This window comes from Vombatus ursinus, unplaced genomic scaffold (assembly GCF_900497805.2).
Source record: "Vombatus ursinus unplaced genomic scaffold, bare-nosed wombat genome assembly UNPS02010304.1, whole genome shotgun sequence".
NCBI lineage: Eukaryota > Metazoa > Chordata > Mammalia > Diprotodontia > Vombatidae > Vombatus > Vombatus ursinus.
Window position 1 is genome coordinate 5062044 of NW_020950082.1, and position 21875 is coordinate 5083918.

Here is a 21875-nt window from a genome sequence, read left to right on the forward strand (position 1 = left end):
AAAAGGGAACATGAATTGAAACATATTTAACTCAAGGCTATTTATGAAGATAATTGTAGGGTTGAAAATGGACTAAGACTGGTTATGACATTTGATCTGAGTATAGTCAAAGGTACAGGGCATGAATATTCACTGTTAGTTAATGCTGTCATATAGAGAAAGGGAAAAAAGCTTATCAGCAGGGAGTGCTTCCTGCATTCAGCATCTGCTTGCCCCTTAATCCAGATCTGATATTGGAATCTTGGTAATGCAGAAATAAATAGGAAGAACCACATTTTACCAGAGATTCCTCTACTTGAGATATGGTCACACCTGAAATTCACAGGCATGTTCCCAAATAGCTGTTTTTGGGGCAGTAACTTTTGCAGCCACTCACCATAGAAAACTACAGGAGGTGCTAAAGTGGTGGAAACAATTTCTTTTGTGTCATAGAGGGAAGTTAGAAATTGTACATTCTAATTTCAGTTATAAGAGGCCAGAGACAAAATAATACTGCAGTATTACTAATAGTAATTATAATAACATTAATAGCTAAATATTTACATAGCATTTTAAGGTTTACAAAGTGGTTTACATGTATATTTTCTCTCTTGAGCCTCAATAACCCTAAGAGGTGGTTGCTATCATTATCATCATCCACATTTTAGAGATGAGGAAACTGAGGCTAGGAAGGGTAAGTTACTTGCCCAGCTAGTCATTGTCTGAGGCTGGGCTTGTACTCATGACTCACTGACTCCAAGTCTAGCATTATCTAAGATAATCTGTTTTCATTTCCATTAACCAGAGATATCTCTATTTCTGTGTTCGTATAGTATATTATTCAACAAGTAACAGAATATTTAGAAACAGGAAGTTTTAGGGTGACATCTGGAAAATAGGAGCCCAGAATGGACTTAATCACTTTGTGCCTCAAGTTCCTTTCATGTTAAGTGGAGATAAAGCTCCTTACTAATACAAAAATACCTTATTAATTCAGACTCTACTCTTTGGAAATACATGGCTATTAGGGCAGGTCCAGCCTCCTCTACTACCTGACACATAAATAAACGTTCTCTGTCATGATAGAGTTTTCTTTTCCCAGATAATGTTGTCTGCCTGGTGTTTGTCTTATCACCATGCCATAAGCCTCTCCACATTGGTCTTGAGCTCAGTAGTAGGGTTTTTTTAAGTGTTACTTAATATTTAATTTTTTTCCCAATTACATATAAACACAATTTTAACATTCTTTTTTTCTTCAAATTTTGAGGTCCAAATTCTCTCCTGTCCTCCTCCTCCCCCATTGAGAATGCAAGCAATTTCACATAGGTTATATGTGTGTCAAGCAAAACACTTTTCCATGGAAGACATTCTGTGAAAGAAAACACAGACAGAAAACCCCAAGAAAAGTAAAGGAAAAGTATCTTTGATCTGTGTTCAAGTTTTCCCAGTTCATCTCAGGAGATGGATAGCACCTTTCATCATAAGTCCTACAGAATTGCTGAGAACGACTAAGTTATTCACAGTAGATCATCATACAGTATTGGTGTTACTGTGTACAGTGTTCTTTTCATGTTTTTTTCTCAGCATCCTGCTCATCATTTCTTAAAGCACATTAGTATTCCATCACAATCATATACAGCAACTTGTTCAACCATTTCCCAATTGATGAACATCCCCCAATTTCCAATTCTTTGCCACCTTAAAAGACCTGCTATACATATTTTTGTACACATAGGTCCTTTTCCTTTTTGTTTTTTATCTCTTTGCAGACCTAGTCGTGGTATTCCTTGATCAAAGGGTGTGCATGGTTGTATAACCCTTTAGGCATATTTCCAAATTGCTTTCCATAATGATTGAATCAGTATACAACTCCACCAGTAGTACAGTAGTGTTTTAATTTTTCCTCATTTCCTCCAACTTCTGTCATTTTCCTTTTCTGTCATATTAGGCAGTTTGACAGGTATGAGGTAGTAACTCAGAGTTGTTTAATTTGCATTTCTGGCCAAATGGAAAAGGGGGAACAAAAGCTCAATGAAGAATAATTCCTTAAAAGTTAGAAACGGGCAAGTGGAAGCTAATGAGTTTGAGTCATCAAGAAACAATCAAACAAAATCAAAAGAATGAAAATATAGAAGCTTGAAATATCTCATTGGAAAAACAACTGACCAGGAGATCCAGGAGAGATAATTTAAGAGTCACTGGACTACCTGAAAGTCATGACCAAAAGAAAGAGCCTAGAAACCATCTTTAAGAAATTATCAAGGAAAACTGCCCTGATATTCTAAATCCAGAGGGTAAAATAAGAAATTTAAAGACTGCACCAATCACCTCCTGAAGGGGATCCCAAAATGAAAACTCCCAGGTATATTATAGCCATATTCCAGACCCCCAAATTGAGGAGAAAATACTGCAAGAGCCCAAAAGACACAATTCAGATGTTGTGGCACTACAGTCAGGATAACACAAGATTTAGCATCTTCCACATTAAAAGATCAGAGGGCTTGGAATATGATATTCTAGAGGGCAAAAGAGTTAAGATTACAAGAATTACCTACCCAGCAACTGAGTATAATCCACAAGGGGAAAAAAGTGGACATTCAGTTAAATAGGCTTTCAAGTATTCCTGATGAAAAGATCAGAGCTGAATAGAAAATTAGACTTTCAAATACAAGACTCAAGAGAAGCATGAAAAGGTAAACAAGAAAGAGAAATCATAAGAGATTTGATATGGTTAAACTGTTTATGTTTCTACATGGCAAAATATTTGTATCTCCTAAATACTCTCTCATTATTAGGGCAGTTAGAAGGTGTATATACAGACAGAAAGCAGAGGTGTGACTTTGATAGACTTTGATCTTCTCAGCAATGCAAGGATCTAAGACAACTCCAAAAGACTTAGGATGAAAAATGCTATACATATCCAGAGAAAGAAGTATGGAGTCTGAATGCAGGTGGAAGTGTATACTATTTGCTCTTCTTTTCTTTTGTTGTTTTGTTTCTTCTTTCTTGTGGTTCCCCCCATCAGTTCTGATTTCTTCTTTACATCATGACTAATGGGAAAATGTGCTTAATATGAATGTATAAGTAGAGCCTATATCAGATTGCACGCTATCATGGGGGGAGGAGGACAGAAAGAGGGGAAGAAAATTTAAAACATAAAATCTTATGGAGGTGAATGTTAAAAACTAAAAATAAATTAATTATTAAAAAAGAGGAAGAAAAAAGAAAAGCAGAATTGGCCAAATGGAAAAAGACATACAAAAATTCACTGAAGAGGAGAACTTAAAAAGTGAGTTTTTGGCTCTTCCAAGATGGTATGATCTAGGGAGAGGTGTGTTTACTCCTGTCCTGTACTGTGCACTGGTTTGTGAACAACCACAAACGTTCATTTCAACCCTGGAACTGTGACCAGGATCCCTGCTCCTCTTCGAAGAGCTGCAAGCTCTGGTGTGTTAGCTCTCCCCCTCATGCTGGGACTAAGACCCAGATCCAAGTATAGGCAATACAACAGAGTCCTGCCCCTGGTGCTAGCAAAGCCAGCCGTGTAAATCTCCTTCTGACCTGTTGTCCTGTCCTCTTATTGGCTGTGGGTTGAAAGGTCTGGAAACCGCCACTGCTGCAACTGATTCAGACACCCTGAAGCCTGCTCCTAGTTTGCTGGGGCCTAGTCTGCTGTCAGTGCTGGACTGTGCTTCTCTCTCACCCTGGTGCAGCAGACCTTTCCTGCTGACCTTCTAAGTTATCTTGGGCTGGAAAATTGCTTCACTCTGTCTTTTTGTGGATTCTGCTGCTTTAGAATTGTTTAGAGGCATCGTTTAAAGGTATTTGGAGGGGTTTGGGGGAGAGCTTAGGTGAGTCCCAGCCTTTACACTGTCATCTTGGTTCCACTTCAGTAGTAGGTTTTGAACCTTTCCCTCTAGTCTTAAAGGAAGGTAGGCTACTTCAGATGTCTAATGCTGACACCTGAGTAAAACATCCTTGATGAGGTTTAAAGATCAGTTTTCTCACTACCTGAACTTTCTCGGAAATGTATGACTTTTTTTTTCCTAGTAAAAGCTTGGATGAAGGCAAGAATTAAAACATTACACATTATTTTAGGAAACCTTTTTGCTTACACTTTAAGTTATATAGATATTTGATATCTCTGAAAAACAAAATTAGGATTAGCTTATCCAACTCAAGATTCCTGATTTTAAAGTATCCTCAGAAAATAGATTTTTTTTTTCCTGTGACTAGTGGTGAGATTTTGCCCTTATGTGTAAACTTATATTTTCTGTATAGTTTTCATTAAAAGAGTATTGACCATTTAAACCTCAGTTTCTCTGTCAGATCTCAGGGGGTTTCTGGCAGTGATTGAATTGTATACTTGTTGGAAAGAGTGAACAGACCTGTGTGGATTAGCAAGTCCAATTTGGACAAATTCTTGGCATTCGGCAGGAATGTAGAGAATCTGAAACCATAGCAGAGTTTTCAGTGGAGCATTTAGCAGTTTGATGTCTGTGTTTTAGACAAATTCTTTCCGCCTGGTGGGATTGACTGGTCAAATTCATCTGATAAGCAGGGTTTTCAAAGTCCACAAATTGTTTTCAGATTGCCAGTGCATTTTATTTATAAAAAAGGATTCATGTTTAAGTAAATGAGATATGAGGAAATGTCACAAGTAAATGAGATAGAAGCATAAAATTACGCAGCATTTTACCAAAAATTGGGTGCTAACAAAAGTTTGAAGAGAGCTGTTTCAAAAACTAAAGCATTGTTTCAAAAGTAGCCCTAATTGTTCTCTGACTGATTCCCATTGTAGAAAGGGAGGAGGGGGTGACTTTGTAGCATAGTGGAAAGAACACAGGACCAGGACACAGGAGGCACTCAGGTTCTAGCCTTTAGCTTACTACCTTCTACCATGCCCCAAACTTTTGAAAGTTCAGTTTACTAATCTGTGAAATGGAAATAATACTTGGATTGCTACCTCAAAGGATTGTTGTGAGGAAAGTACTTTGTGGACTAAAGTCTAAATAAATGTGAACTGTTAAGTGTTGATTATCTTGACTTTAGTTTATTCGTCTATAAAATGAGGAATTTGGACTAGATGATCTCTAAATACTTTTTTCAACTCTAATCTCTGAGCTTCTGCCTCCTATGCCAGATAGATATATGACAACCAAGCCTAATGGCTTCATTGCTTAGTACTGTAATTTTGCTTTGATTTGTGGTAGGGGAAGGGCAGATCATTTTGGTATCTAGTTTAGTTGAGTGGATATGAGAATTTCATTGTAGTAAATATTTTATTTAAAAAAAACCTCTTCTTTTCAAAAATTGCTAGGCAGTATCCTTTAGGTCAATCTAGTTTCAGTTCATAAGTCTTCAGAAGCATGTAGAAAAATTGCGTGTAGATTCCGATTTGCTTTTAGAGTTGTTTTTGTACTTAGAGAACAGGCCCACTTGTTTTTACAAATGTCTCGCCTTATTAAGTGTCCAATTTGCTTGCTTTATATGTGATATGTTTAAAAAAATTGCCATGGGTTTTTTTTTTCTCTTTCTGTATAAATAGCTTTAAAGCTGCAAACTGCATTTGTTCTCCTGGCTGAATGTACTATAATAGAAGTACATCACCTGTGGCCTTTTATTATTAAGTTATTCCTTGGAGAAAATAGTATAATAGTTAGCAAGACAAAGAAAAGACAGTTCTAGTCAACTCTTTTTTCTTCTGTTTTATCCAAGAAGGAGAATGATTCTCAAACTGGAGAGGCTGGAACAAGCAAATTCAAACTGACTAAGAGCTGCTTTAAATGAGTTCAGATATCCAGATCTAGATGAATTACATTCCAGGATGCTGAAAGAAATTACAGCTGTGGTCTCAGAACTCCAAATAGTAATCCTTGCAAATTCATGGGGAGCGGGAAAGGAGCCAGGAAACTGGAAGAGTATAGTAGTAAATGTTGTTCTGAATTTTAAAAAGGAGAAAAGGGATGAGAAGTTACAGGCCCAAAAGCCTGACATTGATGCCTGGCAAAAGTTTGGAGAAGGCAGTTGAGTAGATGGCAGATGATTTGTGAGCATTTGGAAAAGAATGTGGTGATTATTAAATACAAATTTGGGTTTACTAAAAATGTCATGTCACGGTAACCCCATTTCATTTTTGGTTAGCGTTTGCAAGCTGGTAGAGAACATGCCAGAGATATAATGGATATTTATTTCATCAAAGCATATGACAGTCTCTCAAGGTACTGTTGTGAACAAGATTGAAAAATATTAGGTGGATTAAAGTATAAAGTATGAATGCAACTCTATTTGAGCCATCTTCCCTAAAGAGTGTTGGTGCCCCACACTGTTCTTGGAGCAGGGGGCACTAGGACAAAAATGAAGTACTTCTAGCACTCAAGGAAGTTACATTATATGAAGTTAAATTATATTAGGGGACACAACAAGTACATATTTTAAGTATACAAAACATATGTACTAGCAGCCAGGGGTATCTGATTGTACTGCTATATATTATAAAGAACACTGTCCCAGGAGATGGCAAGTTGAATTCTGTTCCTCACTGTAAGAAAGGGTTAGGAGTTAGGCTTCCACAGCAGAACAAGGGGATACTGAGGACTTCCAAGATCTTGTGGATAGTCCCTCAACCAATCAGAAAGTGCCCCAAACATTCTGCAAACAACTAGTTCCTAAGAAAGAGCCCTGGAGGCTAAGCCCGTTACAACCTGTAGGGGTCAAAGACAGGACCTGGACAGGGCAAAGGCTTTTCTCCACTGCACTTGGACTTAAGTGACACACCCTGAGCTTCGAGATAGCTGCCATTTTTTAACATGGGACAAATGAAGTGGGAGGAGTTAACAGAACATGGGATGGGCTGTCCAGGAAGAGTGCAACTCAGATGAACTAGACCAATCCTAGCTCTAGTGGGTGGAGTATAGATCTTACTATTTAAGAGTTGATTGTGCCACTGAACTAACTAACGTGCTACTAAAGTACATTGTGCCCACTTCTTTCCTTCACTCACTCCTTCACTCCTGTAGTAGATTTTTGTTTCAGATTTTTTTTAACATCACTCTGTTATTGACTACCTGGGTAACTTTAGAAAAATCAAATACCAGTCTTAAGTCAGGACCCAAATTATGGTCACTATGGCATCTAGAAAAGGCTTTCAAAGGGTGTTTTGGAAAAGTTCATTTTCTAGTCAGGTCCTGAAGTGTTGGTGGTCTTAAACCCTTCCCACCCTGTCCCTTAACTCAGTGCATGCCAGGAACAAGGCTGAAACAGTTGTAGCTGAGAAATCCAGACTCCAAGAGGGTTCCTAATTGATGCCTGTAATTTGTGTTACTGTGCAGCAGCCTCTTCAAGTTATGGTGAGAACAAAATATAAGCATGAGCAAATAGAAAGAACAAAGTCCTTCTGAAGCTTCAGATAAGATTTTTTACCAACTATGCCAGCCCCACAGTGAAATTGCTGTGTGTTCCAGTAGGATCCGTGATCTCTCATCTATTAATTGTGTAAGGCCATTGGGAGAATGAGCAGCAGTACTAAGGATGGGAAATTTTCTTGGTGTATGTGATTTCCTTGCTCTCTTTTATCAATTTCAGATCTGGATTAATTCCTATCTTTTCACCCAGTTTCTTAAAAATTTCCACCATAATCAGTTATTCATTACATTTAGTTCAATTCAGCAAACATTTATTAAGAATTTTCTTTGGGCCAGGCAGGTACTTTGCAGAGGTAACTGTTGGCATAGTGGATAGAGTGCAGAGTTGGCCTCAGATGCTTACTAGCTGTGTGGCCCTAGGCAAACCATTTAACCTCTGTTTGCTTCAGTTTCTTCCACTGTAAAATGGGAATAATAATAGCTCCTATCTTCCAGAATTGTTGTGAGGGAGGGGCAGCTAAGTGGTCCAGTGGATACAGCACTGGCCCTGAAGTCAGGAGAACCTGAGTGTTCACATCTGACCTCAGACACTTGACACTTACTAGCTGGGCAAGTCACTTTACCCCATTACCTAGCAAAGCAAAAACAAAAAAAACCCCAGAATTGTTGTGAGGATCAAATGAGATAATAATTGTAAAGTGCTTAGCACAATACCTGGCTTGTAGTAGACACTATTTAAATGCTTATTCCCATTTCTTCCTATTTAAATGTTTATTCCTGCCTCATCCTTTCCTTCTGTTCCTACTTTGTGTTCTGGGCCTGAAGAACAAATGCAAGTCTCTACTCTAAAGACCTTACTTTCAACACGAACATTCAAAGGCAGATTGTTTTCTCCTCTAGTAAAGTCTGCAAGAGTTTGGGGCCGTCCTCAAGGTGAACTCTACACGCTTTGGGCAAGAAAGTTAAGAAGAGTGATTGACAATTTCTATATGCTGATGAGCTGGTTAAGGCCAGGGAGCTGAGAAAGGAGCTTTGAGTTGGAGCCAAAAGTCGTAGATTTGAGATCTGCCTAAAAAATATTTGAGCTTTGGCAAGTCCCTGCACTCTCTTATGTTCCTTTTCTCATCTGGAAAATGGGGTTAATGAAACCTGCCCTACGTTTCTCTCAGGGCTGTTGTGGAGCAACTTATTTTTTAAAGCTATGGAATGCTTTATAAAGATGAGTTATTGCTAATCATTATGGGGTGATCATATGGAAATGTAAAGAAAGGCTGAAAAATTTTAGTGTCTACTTTTGAAAGAAGCTCCACCACCCTCATTGATTTTCATCATCAGAAACATTGGTTAAGCCCTTTCTGTGGGCACAGCATTGCTGTAAGGTATTCCTAGCATCGCGGCGACTGGTGGCAACTGTATGTGTGATGCTCTTGGGGACCTCAGCCATTCATTTAACAGATGCTGTGCTCAGCACTTGTGCTACTTCAGGAACTTGACTAATTGGAAAAACAAACCAAATTCATGAAATAAAGCAGTGGTAATTAGGAGCCAAGTTATAGAATGTAATGGATAGATGATGACATTTTTGAAGAGAGAAGTGAGAGAAAAATGAGAGCAGAAGTAATTGGAGGAGATGCTTCATGAAGAGTGGGTGAGTTTCGATAAATAAGTAGAGAGGGATTGATCTCCAATTTCTAATTGGTGAATACCAGTTAATATGTCTTGTGAAATAAACATTCTCTTAAGTCCCAAAGACAGGCCACAAGTTAATATGAACAGCCACTCATGCAGAGTGAGTAATCTCTCAGCCGTAAGCCATTAGGAGCCAAATGAGGAAGAAAGGGAGCTTGGCTAAGTTAAAACCACAAGGAGTGTTTGTAGTTCATGTTGCTTCTACTTTTCGTTCTGCCTTCTATCTCCTTTGTGCTTTTGTATGCACTGTCCTCTATGTCTGGAGTATATTACAATACTCTTTTCTAATCCCCCCCCTTACCCATTTTAACAAATATTCATTCAGTGTCTCCTGTGTGCAGAGCACTGTGATAGAGGTTGAGATACTTCCAAATTTTAGATAAGACTTTTAGCCTATTCAAATCCTTCAGGGGCCTAGCTCAAATACTATTTTCTCCATTGTAGACTTACTATGGGACCTAAAAGATCATCTCATCCAATCCCCTCATTTTCAAAATGAAGGAACCAAGGTACAGACTAGTTAAGACTTGGGCTGGGTAGCAAATAGCAGAAAACCACTTCAGATTTTGATCCTCTGACTTGAAATCCATTGTCCCAGGCTACCCCTTCCTGATGTAGTGACTAACTACCCATCCCTTCCCTCCCAGTAGAAGTGGTCCTTTCTAACTTTTGATTTCTGATGTTCTTTGTCTCATCTGTTCTGTGCTTTTCATTTTCTCACTTGTGTAATAGTGTTTGTTGAGGGCAAGGACTGTTATTTTTGTTTACTTTTTATTCTCATTACTCAACATAGTACCTTGGTACTTAATAAATGTTTGAATTGGTCTCTAACTCCACCTTGTGTTACCTTGGAACAGTCTCGGTTTCCTTATGTATAAAAATGAGAATAATACCTTCCAGGTGAGGTCAGATGAGATAATAAATATGAAAGTGCTTTGCAGATCATGATAATTTAGGAATGACTCTTACTGAATCCACTTGGTTGCCTTAGTTTTACAGCCACAAATTTATTCTATGGCCATGGCACTGACAAAAGTGTACTTTTATTTTATCTAGACAGAGGTGACTTGAAAGTGTTCATTGAAGGGGGTGGTAGAATCTGAGTACAAAACGTTTGTATGCAAGTTGATCCCAATGTAAAACTATGAAAATATATTTCTGTGACCATTCAGTAGCTACCATAATTATAGGTCATGTTTCTCTCTTTAGTGTCATCGTGCTGGTTATGTAGTGAGTGCATGTTATTAAAAGCACCTTAAGCTCATGTAATTCTTTATCTTTATGAAAAAGCAAGTGAAGAACTTTGGCCATCACCCAGAAAAACAGAGGAAGGTGTGGCCATGTTAGTGCATCTCAAGCTGAGTGACCTTAAACATTGATAACTAATACTAATTGTATTTTACAGTGACACGATAAAAGGAAACCATAATAGCAATTCAGGTTTTAAAGTATAAAATACTTAAAAATCATAACGAAACTACCTTGATGAATTCTCCCAAGGGGCTATAAAATTCTAATGCAACACGGAAGAAACCTGAGCTCCCAACAGACAAAGCCCTGACATTTCTCTTTGGCTTTAAAGTGACAGGAATGTAGTTAGCATTTTCACTTGTATGTCAGAAAAACCAACCTACCATCTATCCAACAACAAATTAATGTTGCCTCCTTAATAGATAAAGAGCAGAGAGTTTTGAGGAAGAGCAGTAATGCTGGTCACTTCTGTATTGAGACTGGTTAGAATTTGTAGGAGAGATGAGAGATTTACTTTGCTTTGAAGTGGTGTAACTATCTTTTTAAAATGTTTTATGCTTTAGACTGTAACTTGATTGACACTATTTTCCTTTTACCTCTTAGTAAATGTATTTGGTCCCTGATAACTAAACTTTTGCCTTATCTTGCTGGGATCCAGGCCTCCACCATGCTTCACAGGTATCTCCATACCATTCTCCATCTGCTTCTCTTCCCTTTCCAGCTCCCCTTTCTATTATTTATCTATCTAATCCTATCTTTCCACTGTACCAGGCTGTGATCTAATATTCTTTGTATTGAAATGTCTTCTGTCAGTCAGGTATTAATTAAGCATATGTAGAAACAGAGGCAGCAGTGTGGTATAGAGGATGGAGAACTGGTCTTAGAGTCAGGAAGACCTGGTTCAGTTCCCTCTGTCACATTGACTCTCTCTTCCTGACTGACTGAGCCACTTAACGTCTTAGTGCCCCAGGCAGGAAAGACTTTAAGTTGTTCAGGAGCCACATATTGGTAAAAGGAGTTCCTGTCTATTTTGCTACACTGTTGAGTGATGAAGTTACAGATCCAGGCCAAAAAAAGATGTGTAAAAAATCCTTTTGATCCTTTAGTTTACCTTTGTATCTTTGCTTCTTGAACTGCATAACTTAACTAACACCTTTTTTTCCTATTTCTGAGCTCTTTTGGATCATTCAGTCTGATTTTGCATTGTTCCAGCTTTCCACCTTTATGTTTTTCCCATTTTGCTCTTTCCTCCCATCCCCTTTATTCTTCCCTCCTCTCTTAATTCTTTTCTTACTCTCTTAATTTTTTTTGGTCTTCTAATGGGGAGGGTGATTAAAGGGGAATTCTGGGCAGAGTAGAAGAGCTCTGGCAAGTCTGGGTGGGTAAGCACTAGGGATGAGTCACCATTAGCTACAGGCCTAGGTTAGTTGAACATTGTAGTTATTATTAGAAGTTAAGAAGGCATTTATTCTTCATAAAGGTCAAGACAGTTTCTGTGGTTATGTGGGTAATACTAACAATTGCTTACATTTTATACCACTTTATAGTTTCTTAGTTATAATTTTCACTGGCCAAGGTTAAACAAATGACCTCATGGTTTCTTGGGGAGGTCTTGGGCACTATAACACTAAAGAGGCCCAGTGTATTTATCTCCCTGGGAAAATGCTAGTGGATGGTAATGCTAGTGGATGGAAAACTGAAAGAATTGATCTAGCTTATACCTGGGTGAGCAAGTTTTGTCTTGGTGATAGATATGTAGTGAGCACCGACATAAATGTGATTTTTTTTCCTAGTTCACCTGGGAATCAAAAATTATGTTAAAGTGAATAGGTGTGGAGAAATGTTTTTTTTCGTTGACTTAGTTTTAGGATTTATTATTACTTTCTTTTGTGGGAATAGTACTACTCATAGTGATTGGATAGCTAGCCAGGATAATTGTCATTTCAAAAATTAGAAGGCTCATTAGTATGTAAAAGAATCTGATGTCACCATTAACACACATGACATGCTTATAGGTAGGTTTGTTCATCTGAGTTTTAGCAGTCAGCATTTTTATTCAAGTCTAGCCAGTAGCATTACTGGTTTCCGGATGGAGGAGGAACCTTTGTCCTCCATCTAATCCAACTCTAGTTTTATAGATGAGAAAACAGATGAAGAAAAGATAAGTGGTTCACAGTAATACTGGTTACTACCTGTGATAGAGACCTTTAACATTGGGGCCAGAGGTCTTGGGTTCAAATTTTGACTCCTATGACAGGTAGCAACTGGGTGTTACTATGAACCACATATGCTAAAGAATTACTGTAGTGAGTTAGATTGAGAGGCAAATGAGGTAATTCTGCAAGCCCTGAGAATGCAGGTGTGAAGAAATAGGAAGACTAAATGTTGTTTTTCAACTTTAAATACCGAGAAAAGTAAGATATTCTTATTTTTTGAGCATATGATAAATGGTATTGAGGTAATAAAGAGCTGGTGATTTGCAAAGTCATGTAAATGAATGTTGAACTGAATGAGAATCTTTGAAGGAAATAGGGAGCAAGTTCTGTCCTTTTCAGTCGTAGCGGTGTTCTAGCTCAGTTATTCAGTTAACAGACTCTTACGGACATCGAAAGACAGGACTCAATGGTTGACTGACCACTTTGGTGATTGATAGGTAGTCTCTTTGCCATGAAGGGGCTCAATTCTGCCCTATTTTGTTGGTGCTCTGGGGTTATTCAGTGTTTTGCTGAAGGCAGGGAAGTGCGGGCATTTGGCTGCTTCCCCACTGTTCTGCTTTGTTCTCCAGCCAACCTCTGGGGTTAGTTTAGGGGTTAAGTTACAGCCCCGGGCAACCTTGCTAGAGTCCTGTGCTGCTCTGACACTCAGCTAAGTTTCAGGACTGGAATGTTCAGTGGGAAGCCATTGAAAACTGTGACGTTGAAGAGAAATATTCTTCCAGAAAGTCAGTTGGAGGTTGGATGGTCAAGGACAAGAAAGTGTCTGATGGTCTGGCTTTCCCTGATTTAATAGAATTGCGTAGCACCTTGTACTACTAGCTTTGGGACTCCCCACCCCCAAGTTGCTTACCCTCTGTGTGGCTCAGGCAGAGCTCCCCAGGTTTTGTCTGCAGAGTTACAGACTGGGTTTAGTTTTTGGATCCTAGGGGCTGAAGCTGGAAGGGGCCTTACAGGACATCTAGTCCAATCCCCTTATTTTCCAGGAGTGGAGATGGAGTCCTGGGGAGTTTTAAGTGACTTGTCCGAGGTCAGAGGATCGTCATTCTTAGATCTAGAGTTGGAAGGGCTTCAGAGACCATCTGTTTCAGCTCCTTAATTTTTTACATGGGAGGAAACTGAGGCCTCGGGAAGTTAAGTGATTCACCTCAAGTTAGGGGTGGAAGGCCCTTTGACTTCAAAGCAGTGCTCTTTTCTACTGCACCGAGGAATTCCCACACTGAGAATTGCATATAGTGATGAAATAAAACTTCCTTGGTGGTGTATTAGATTATACCCTGTGCTTCCTGCCTTTTGTGGAAACACCTTGCTCCTGGCACCTCTCTTCTGTCTTCTTTTTTAGTGGGAAGTTAACCAGCACCCACTGTTTGTTTGAAGGAATAGTGTGGTAAGGGTGGTGTCAGGCCTGGGCTTGAGAGAAGTAAATTAACTTGACCATTTTAATTCAAGTTAAGTTTTTCAGGAAAAAATCCTTAGGAATACTTTATGAAAGATGCTTTTTTAGCTTTTAATAGTAACCATAATGTTGACTCATGCTACAGTGATAATGATAATACTACCGTGTTAATTTATGCTACCAATCTCACTGGTTTGTTGTGAGGAAATTAATTTTGCAAACCAGAAAGCACCATGTGGATCATGGATTTTGAGCTGGAAGGTTTGGCCTTCTTAGTCCAAACCCCTCATTTTAGTAATGAGGCTGGGAAAGGTTAAAGGAACTTTTCCAAGGTCACACAGGGAGGTTGGGATTGAGACCAAGGTCCTGACCCCAAACCCAGCACTCTTTTCATTGTATTAACTTTGACACAAACCCAGCACTCTGTTCATTAAATACTAATCTTAGTTCCTTCCCCATCTGTCCTCCCCTCCCCCTCATCAGAAATACTTTCTGGAAGGAACAGCCCTGACAGAAGACTCTGGGGCAGCTTTTTGAAGTAGCTGTGTGATTTTTGGCTTATGTTTCTATGCAACGATGAGGCACTTAGATAGTTGAAGGAAGAGTTGCCAAAGGGCAAAGAATAGAGGTGTTACAGGACCATACTGCATTCAGTGTCAAGCTATCAGAGCATATGTCTTAACTCAGACAGTTTTCAGCCAGGTTTCCAGTTGTAAACACAGTGGCAAAAGGCTCTTAATGACTCAGAGTCTTAGAGAACAGATGTGACAACAAAGCCATTACTTCTGCTAAATTTACAGGTGGCAGACTCTTCTGGATATGCATTTTTTAAAAAAGGCAGTGGCAGAAGTTGTAGAGAGAATAACTGTTTCCTAACCTATCTGAAACCAAGTTAAAGGACAGCACACAGTTTGCTAAACTGGAATATTGTTTTCCAGCTTTTGACTGTTGTCCTTCATTGCCATTGAGGTCAGTGTTGTTTTTCCAGGATTGGAAATTTTTTGTCTCTGGCATCTGCCTCCTTTTCTTTACTCACACAACTACCACAAGGTTCAGGCTCTTGTCACAACCTTCCTAGACTCAGTAGCCTCCTGTTTTTATGTCTCTCCTTTTTCCACTCCAACCTTCCAGATGGCTGTCAAACTGATTATCCTAAAGAGTAGGCCAGTCTGTGTCATTCTCCTATTTCTTCAATTTCAGGGGGTCCCTTATTGACTGTAGGATCAAATGCCATTTCATCTTTATCTTATTTTTAATTTTTTTGCATAATTATAATTAGGACAGTAGTACATGTGCATTATTTATAAATAAATTTATGTATTCTAAAAAACTTGCTGAAGGGCTACAGAACAATTCTAGATTTAGTCTGTGACTTTTCACTTACATAGGGTAGATTTTATAAACTTATTATTATGCATTTAATTTTTAAAAATTGTTGATATTTTTGTTTTTATATCACATTCATTTCTGAGTGTGCCCCTAATCCTTACTAGCCTTTCTCTATAACAAAACTGGAAAAAAGAAGTAATTCAGCAAAAATATATGTGACATTTCACAATCATAATCTTTCACCTGGCCAAGGAAAGAAGGTAGGCTGTGCCTTCCATTTTCTGAAGATTACATAATGCCTATGAAGACATTTGAAACGTTATCTCCATGATCTAAAGTAAGGTTTTCTGTGTTTATTCTAAAAGAAATAAAGCATATTATAATGGAGCAGCATAATGGTGACAGATTATTTATATAGTGCTTTAAAATTAACAAAGTACTTTCCTCACGACAACCTGGTAAGATAAGTAGTAGTAATCTATGGTATTTCACCTCATAATTGTTGCACCCTGTTTTTGTTTTTGGGTTGTTTTTTCTTCAGTCCAAAATAATTGGTTTATAACCTTTCATTGCGTAATTGTCGCATAATATAATTCTGTTTGTCCCACTGCTTAAAGGTAAACAGAGTAGCAATGTATTCACTAGTGGCATATGGATACGCCTTTATTTCACCTTAAGAGCTGTGAGCCTAAAATTTTCAGCACACATGCATTGTCAGTATTCAGTTTTAAAGGAGTGTTCCATGCATCTTAATCTTGCACTAAAGATCATTTAGTAATAAATGATTTTTAAGTAATGCCAGCACAATTTTTAAAAAAAGCTTCACAACGATCGCACCCCCACTTTTGCAAAAATATTTGGTATAAAATCTGCAACTATTATGTGGTAAAATATGGTAATTGATATGTTTAGCATATACCTTTAAGGAGAAATGAAGACTGGTATATACTGTCAGTCTGCTTATTATAGGTTACTGTCTTAATAAGTGTATAATTTTATTATGGTTAATGACCATGTGGGAAAAGGGTGAAATTACATGCACTTTTGTTTCAGTAGGCATACTTTTTGGGAATGAAATATCCCTAGAGCAAAGGTTCTTTACCATTTTTATCTCATGGACTCCTTTGACAGTTTGATGAAGCCTATGGATCATTTTGAAGAAAACTTTTTTTTTTTTTGATCAAGGCAGTGGGGTGAAGTGACTTGCCCAGTTCACACAGCTAATAAGTGTCAAGTGTCTGAGGTGAAATTTGAACTCAGGTCTTCCTGAATCCAGGGCTGCTATCTATTCACTTCGCTACCTAGCTGCCCCCAGAATAATGTTTTGTTTTTTTTTTAATACATAATCAATTATGTAGTTATTTTTTTAAGCCCGTAAACTCCAATTTAAGAACTCTTGGTTTAGAAAGGTCAGTTCAGAAAGGATGATGCTTTTCCTCCAAGAAGCAGTGTTATAAAGGGGGATGGAGGTGAGAAGGGAATAAGAATATTATTTAACATCAGTATGTGCCAGGTACTATGCTAAGCACTTTATAAATATTATCCCATTTGATCCTCTCAGTAACCTTGTGAAGTAGGTACTGTTATTATTATTATTCTCCATTTTAGAGTTGAGGAAACTGAGGCAGACAGAGGATAAGTCAGGGATGGGGAACCTGTGGCCTCAAGGCCACATGTGGCCGTCTGGGTCCTTAGGTGCAGCTTTTTGACCGAGTCCAAGTTTTACAGAACAAATCCTTTTATTAAGAGGATTTGTTTTGAGAAATTTGGATTCAGTAAAAGGGCCAGCACTTAAGAACCTAGAGGGCCACATGTGGCCTCAAGGCCACAGATTCCCCATCCCTGGGTGATTTACCTTGAGTCACATAGCTAGTATCTTAGGTCAGATTTGAACTTGGGTCTTTGTGCTATCTAAGTAGTGGCACAAAAGCTCAGGAAAGAGTAACTGAAATTGATTTATTTTATTCCCCTTTTAGTTTACTTACTCATACTTTATGGAATTCTCTTCCTGTTTCCCTCCCTGTCTACATCCCTCCCACTTTTTTGCTCTTCCTTTTTCTCTAGGTGATCTTCCCTTGATCCACTTTACATATTGCTACAGTTTCATTATGGGTTAAAAGGCTTTTATTGGTAGTCTGCAAACTTAACAGCCAGTCATAATGTTGTTTCTTTGAAAAACTGCATTTTATAACCTTGGCCTAGAAGAGAATTCTGAGACTTTGAGGAACACTTCTTTCTGACCAGGACTCCAGCAAAGTGAACTGATAGTTTTTGCAAGTAGAGTGTTCATGAATCAGGAAGGTTGAAAGAGTTTTTTGGGGGAGCAGTGTAGGGGGGAAACTTAGTTAAGATGCTTTAAAAATGTTTGTTCCAGCCTCTTTTTCACAGATTTCACAGATTAAAACTAGCTAATAGAAACACAGATAGACACATAGGATTTAGAGCTATAAAGCCATCTCATTGAAGCTAGTTACTGTAGAGGTGACAAAGCTAAAATCCAGAGAGGGGAATTAGAACTTTCCTCCAAGGTCATAGGATTGATAAAGAGAAGTCAGAATTTGAACCTAGGTCCTCTGAAAAAATTCAGTGCTCATTTCGCTCACAATATCATGCCATTTCACCAAACTGATATTAATAAGACATTTTATTTGCAGAAAGTTATGAAAAGAATGCTGGCTTTGAGGTCAGGACCTTGGTCCCAGTCCCAGGCTTCCTCCTACTTTCCTGGGTGACCTTGGACAATTTCCTTTAACCTTTTCCAGTCTCATTTGTAAAAGGAGGGATTTTGACTCAGATGGCCACTAAGGTCCCTTCCAGCTCTAAATCCATGATCCTATGTGGTGCTCTTTGGTTTATGAAGTTAATTTCCTTGAAACAACCCAGTCAGATCAGTAGCATGAGTTAAGTAAGGCAGGAAGAAAAGAGGTTAAGTGATTTCCCTAAACAATCAAAAGCAGTCAGAACTGAAATCCAGGTCTCTTGGGTCCAAGGCTATTGCTTTTTCCACAATCACTGTAACTGAGCCTGATGATTTTCTTAAGATGTTAGTATTTAGTGAAAATGTTCAGTTGTTTTCAGTCTTGCCTGATTTTTTGTGACCTAGATTGGGGTTTTCTTGGCAAAGATACTGGAGTGCTTTACCATTTCTTTTTTCCAGCTCATTTTACAGATGAGGAAACTGAGGCATATGGGGTTAAGTGACTTATTTGCCCAAGGTTACACACCTAGGGAAGACTGAGAGTTCCTTACTATAGACCCCACACTCTATCTATTCTGCCACCTAACTGCTCTGGTATGAGTCTTAAACATTTATTTTGGAAAATATTGAAACATTTATTTCTCTTTATCAACACTTGTTTAAAATCTGTATTCTTACTTTTGTAAAGAAGTACTATGTGGAATTATAAATACTGACATATTTTAATTTATATTACATATAACTGTTTAGCAAGTATTTGAAACTTAGAAGCCTGATCTTTCTAAATAAATGTAGGAAAGTTAAATTATTAGAAGACTTCTCATAGATATTATGTCTGGAACTAAACAGAAAAATCCCATTATGACAATGCAAATAACTTTATCCTCCCCCCCCCATCTTTTTCTTCTCTGCAATAGAATCTAAAAGCAGATCCAGAAGAGCTTTTTACAAAACTTGAAAAAATTGGAAAAGGTTCCTTTGGCGAGGTGTTTAAAGGCATTGACAATCGGACTCAGAAAGTAGTTGCCATAAAAATCATTGATTTGGAAGAAGCAGAAGATGAAATTGAAGACATTCAGCAAGAAATCACAGTGCTGAGTCAGTGTGACAGTCCATATGTCACCAAGTATTATGGATCTTATCTTAAGGTAAGAAATTTTTTAAAGAATTCTTTCGATTTTTGAATGTGAAGCCTTTTGCAGATAATGTGGAGAGTTTATGTGAAAGGCTTGGATAGCGTAGCTTGCTTTCAAAAGAGAAGAAGAGGAAACATTTTGACCTTTGCAGTCAAGTAGACTTTGCTATCTAAAGCATAAATCTTCTGGGTTTGTACATTGGTGACATTTAAAATTGCGAGATAATGTAAATATTTATTATAGGACAAATTGTTTGGAGGTTAAAATTCAATTCAGTTTTGGGGTGGTGGTGGTAGTCTAGGATCTTTGTCCTTGAAAAGAGAACACGTTGAACTTCTTAAATTATTTTAGCAACCAATGTAGATTACCTGATTTTAGAAAGAATTCTTAATAAAATTCATATGGACTTAGCAATTTTATACTTAGGAGTTTGCCAGTTATAAAGTTTACATTATTTAATTGAATACTGCCTGAAATTTTTTTTTTCAATTGAACATACAAATTTGTGTGTTAGTTTTACTTTTCAGGCTCTTGGTCTAATAAACCATCATAATGCCTTTTAGGAAAAATTGGAGGCGCGGTACAAGTACAATAACCATGATTTGTGTTTATTCAGTGGTGTTGGAGCAATATTTTCCTGCCTTTTCCTTTTCCCCTTATGAGTCAAGTAAAGTGAATGGAGGCCCACTTGAATTAGTCTTCTCTAAAGAAGAACTAGAATACCACTCATTTCTTTTTTCATCTCCACCTCAAGTCACATCTTGTTCTTTGACCTGATAAAGTGTTTTCTATATTGGGGATTAGGAACTCTCAGAGGATTGTTTTGTTGGAGAATTCTGAGGAGGTTCTTATAGAAACTGGAATTTTATTTGTATTGACAACACAATAGTGAACTATAAGCTGTGTGTAGAATGAGCTGGTCCCTTTTACCTCTGAGTTTTCCCCCTCCATTTCTGCTATATTAGTATCTTCTGATACTAAGAAGAATATATGAACTACATTAGTTTAGTTTTTGTTTTTTTCTTAAAGAGGAGTTGGAGGTGTTTTTAGTTTTAAAATGATAAAAAGGATAGGAGGATTGTTTGTAAAAAGTTTGAGAATCATTGGACTATTGAGTGGACGTTTTAAGATACTCAGCTTGGAAGGATGGTCATGTTTTTAACAAAATAGTTTTAGTTTTTCACAAGTTACCTCTTTATATTTTTAAAACTCCTCATCTATAAGCAGCTTTGAGTATAACAAGCTTCCTTAGAAACATCTCTGAATTAAACCTAACCAAAGAATCCTACCTTAAAGTGAATTTATTGTTAAGCAGAACAAAGGAACACATTGACTTTTTCTAACAACATATGCCCTTATTTTGCACTTACCCTCTATTGTTCTGTTGAAAGTGGGAAACTATATCTCATTATCATTATTGTTATCAATCTTTTGAAGTCAAGACTGCATTGATTTGAATTTTGATGTCTTTCTTTACACTATTGTCAATGTATATATATTGTTCTCTTGATTCTGCTTTTTTCATTCTGCCTCAGTTCCTAGAAAATTCTTAGAAATTTCCTGAATCACTCAAATTCATTATTTCTTATGATGAAATAATATATTCCAGAATTGTTCACTGGAACGATAGGACTGGTTGGTAGTTTTACCAGTAGTGTGTTAACGTGCCTATTTTGCCCACAGCCTCTATAAGTTTGACTAATTTTATATTTTATCATCTTGCTTATTTGCTGAGAGTGAGAGGAAATTTCAGAATTGTTTTAATTTATGTGTCTCTTAAAATGATTTGAAGCATTTTTTGTATATTAATGGTTTGCATTTCTTCTTTTGAAAATTGTTTATATCCTTTAGCTTCTTATAAGGCTAACTTGGAAACTGCTGTTGGTCTTATATATTTGTTAGTCCTCTATACATTTTTAATATCAGAGCTTTATCTCAGGCATTAATACAAGTATTTTTCCCCATTCAACCAGTTCTTCTTTGAGAAGTCATTATCTTTTATAGGTGGTATCCCAAAAGTCTTAATGTACTTCTAAACTGTTATGACTTAAAACTGCACTAAGACTTTTGGGACATCATGCATTTTTATCACTTCCCCCATATGTATTTAATATCAGAGATGTTTGAGGTAAATAGTGCCACTTGATAAGATATCTTAATTTTGTTCATACAAAAGCAGTGTATAGTTTTAAAAAGTAACATGTTATTAAAATTGTCAGTTTTGGTTTTTGTGATCTACCCCCCCCCCCCCCCCCCCCTTTTTTTGATGGCAGGATAGTTCAGGGATAACTTTTTTTCTCTATCTTTCTTCAGATAGGGCAAAACTTTTTTTAAAGTTTTCATTTTCTTTTTTATTACACACATTATGATCATTAACACAGATGAATGTTTCCATTATAAAGAACAACAAAAAAGCGGACTATATATGAAATTGTGAACTTTTGTTCTCTTTTTAAAAATCTTTAGGTATAAATGAGATGACCATTTGTTCAGAGTATTAAGTTGAGAATTCCTTTGGTGTGTGGGGTTGAACAAGATGATCTTTGAGGCCCTTTCCAACTTTCAAATTCTGTGAATTCTTTTCAATGAAGATATATAATTAAAACTAGAAATAATGCTGTTCTTCATTTTACGTACATAGTACATTTAATATACAAAGTTGCTTGTTCTACAAATATTCAGTGACATTTGTGTGCTAAATAACAGTATAGCCTGTTTGGAAAAATTACATCTTTTTCTTAAGTCACTGAAATAGAAGATTATGTGCTCCTTTGCTAAAAGAATATCAGAGAATGAAATCTTGCAAAAAAGATATTAAGT

At 37.4% G+C, this 21875-nt stretch overlaps 1 protein-coding gene across 1 annotated transcript in view; it reads left to right on the plus strand.

Annotated features, from left to right (window-relative positions):
* STK24 (serine/threonine kinase 24) overlaps positions 1-21875 on the plus strand; it is a 134697-nt gene that overhangs the window by 34061 nt on the left and 78761 nt on the right. Inside the window, exon 2 of the mRNA XM_027854104.1 lies at positions 18837-19067. Coding sequence (XP_027709905.1) covers positions 18837-19067 — 231 coding nt within the window. The remainder of the gene's footprint in view (positions 1-18836; positions 19068-21875) is intronic.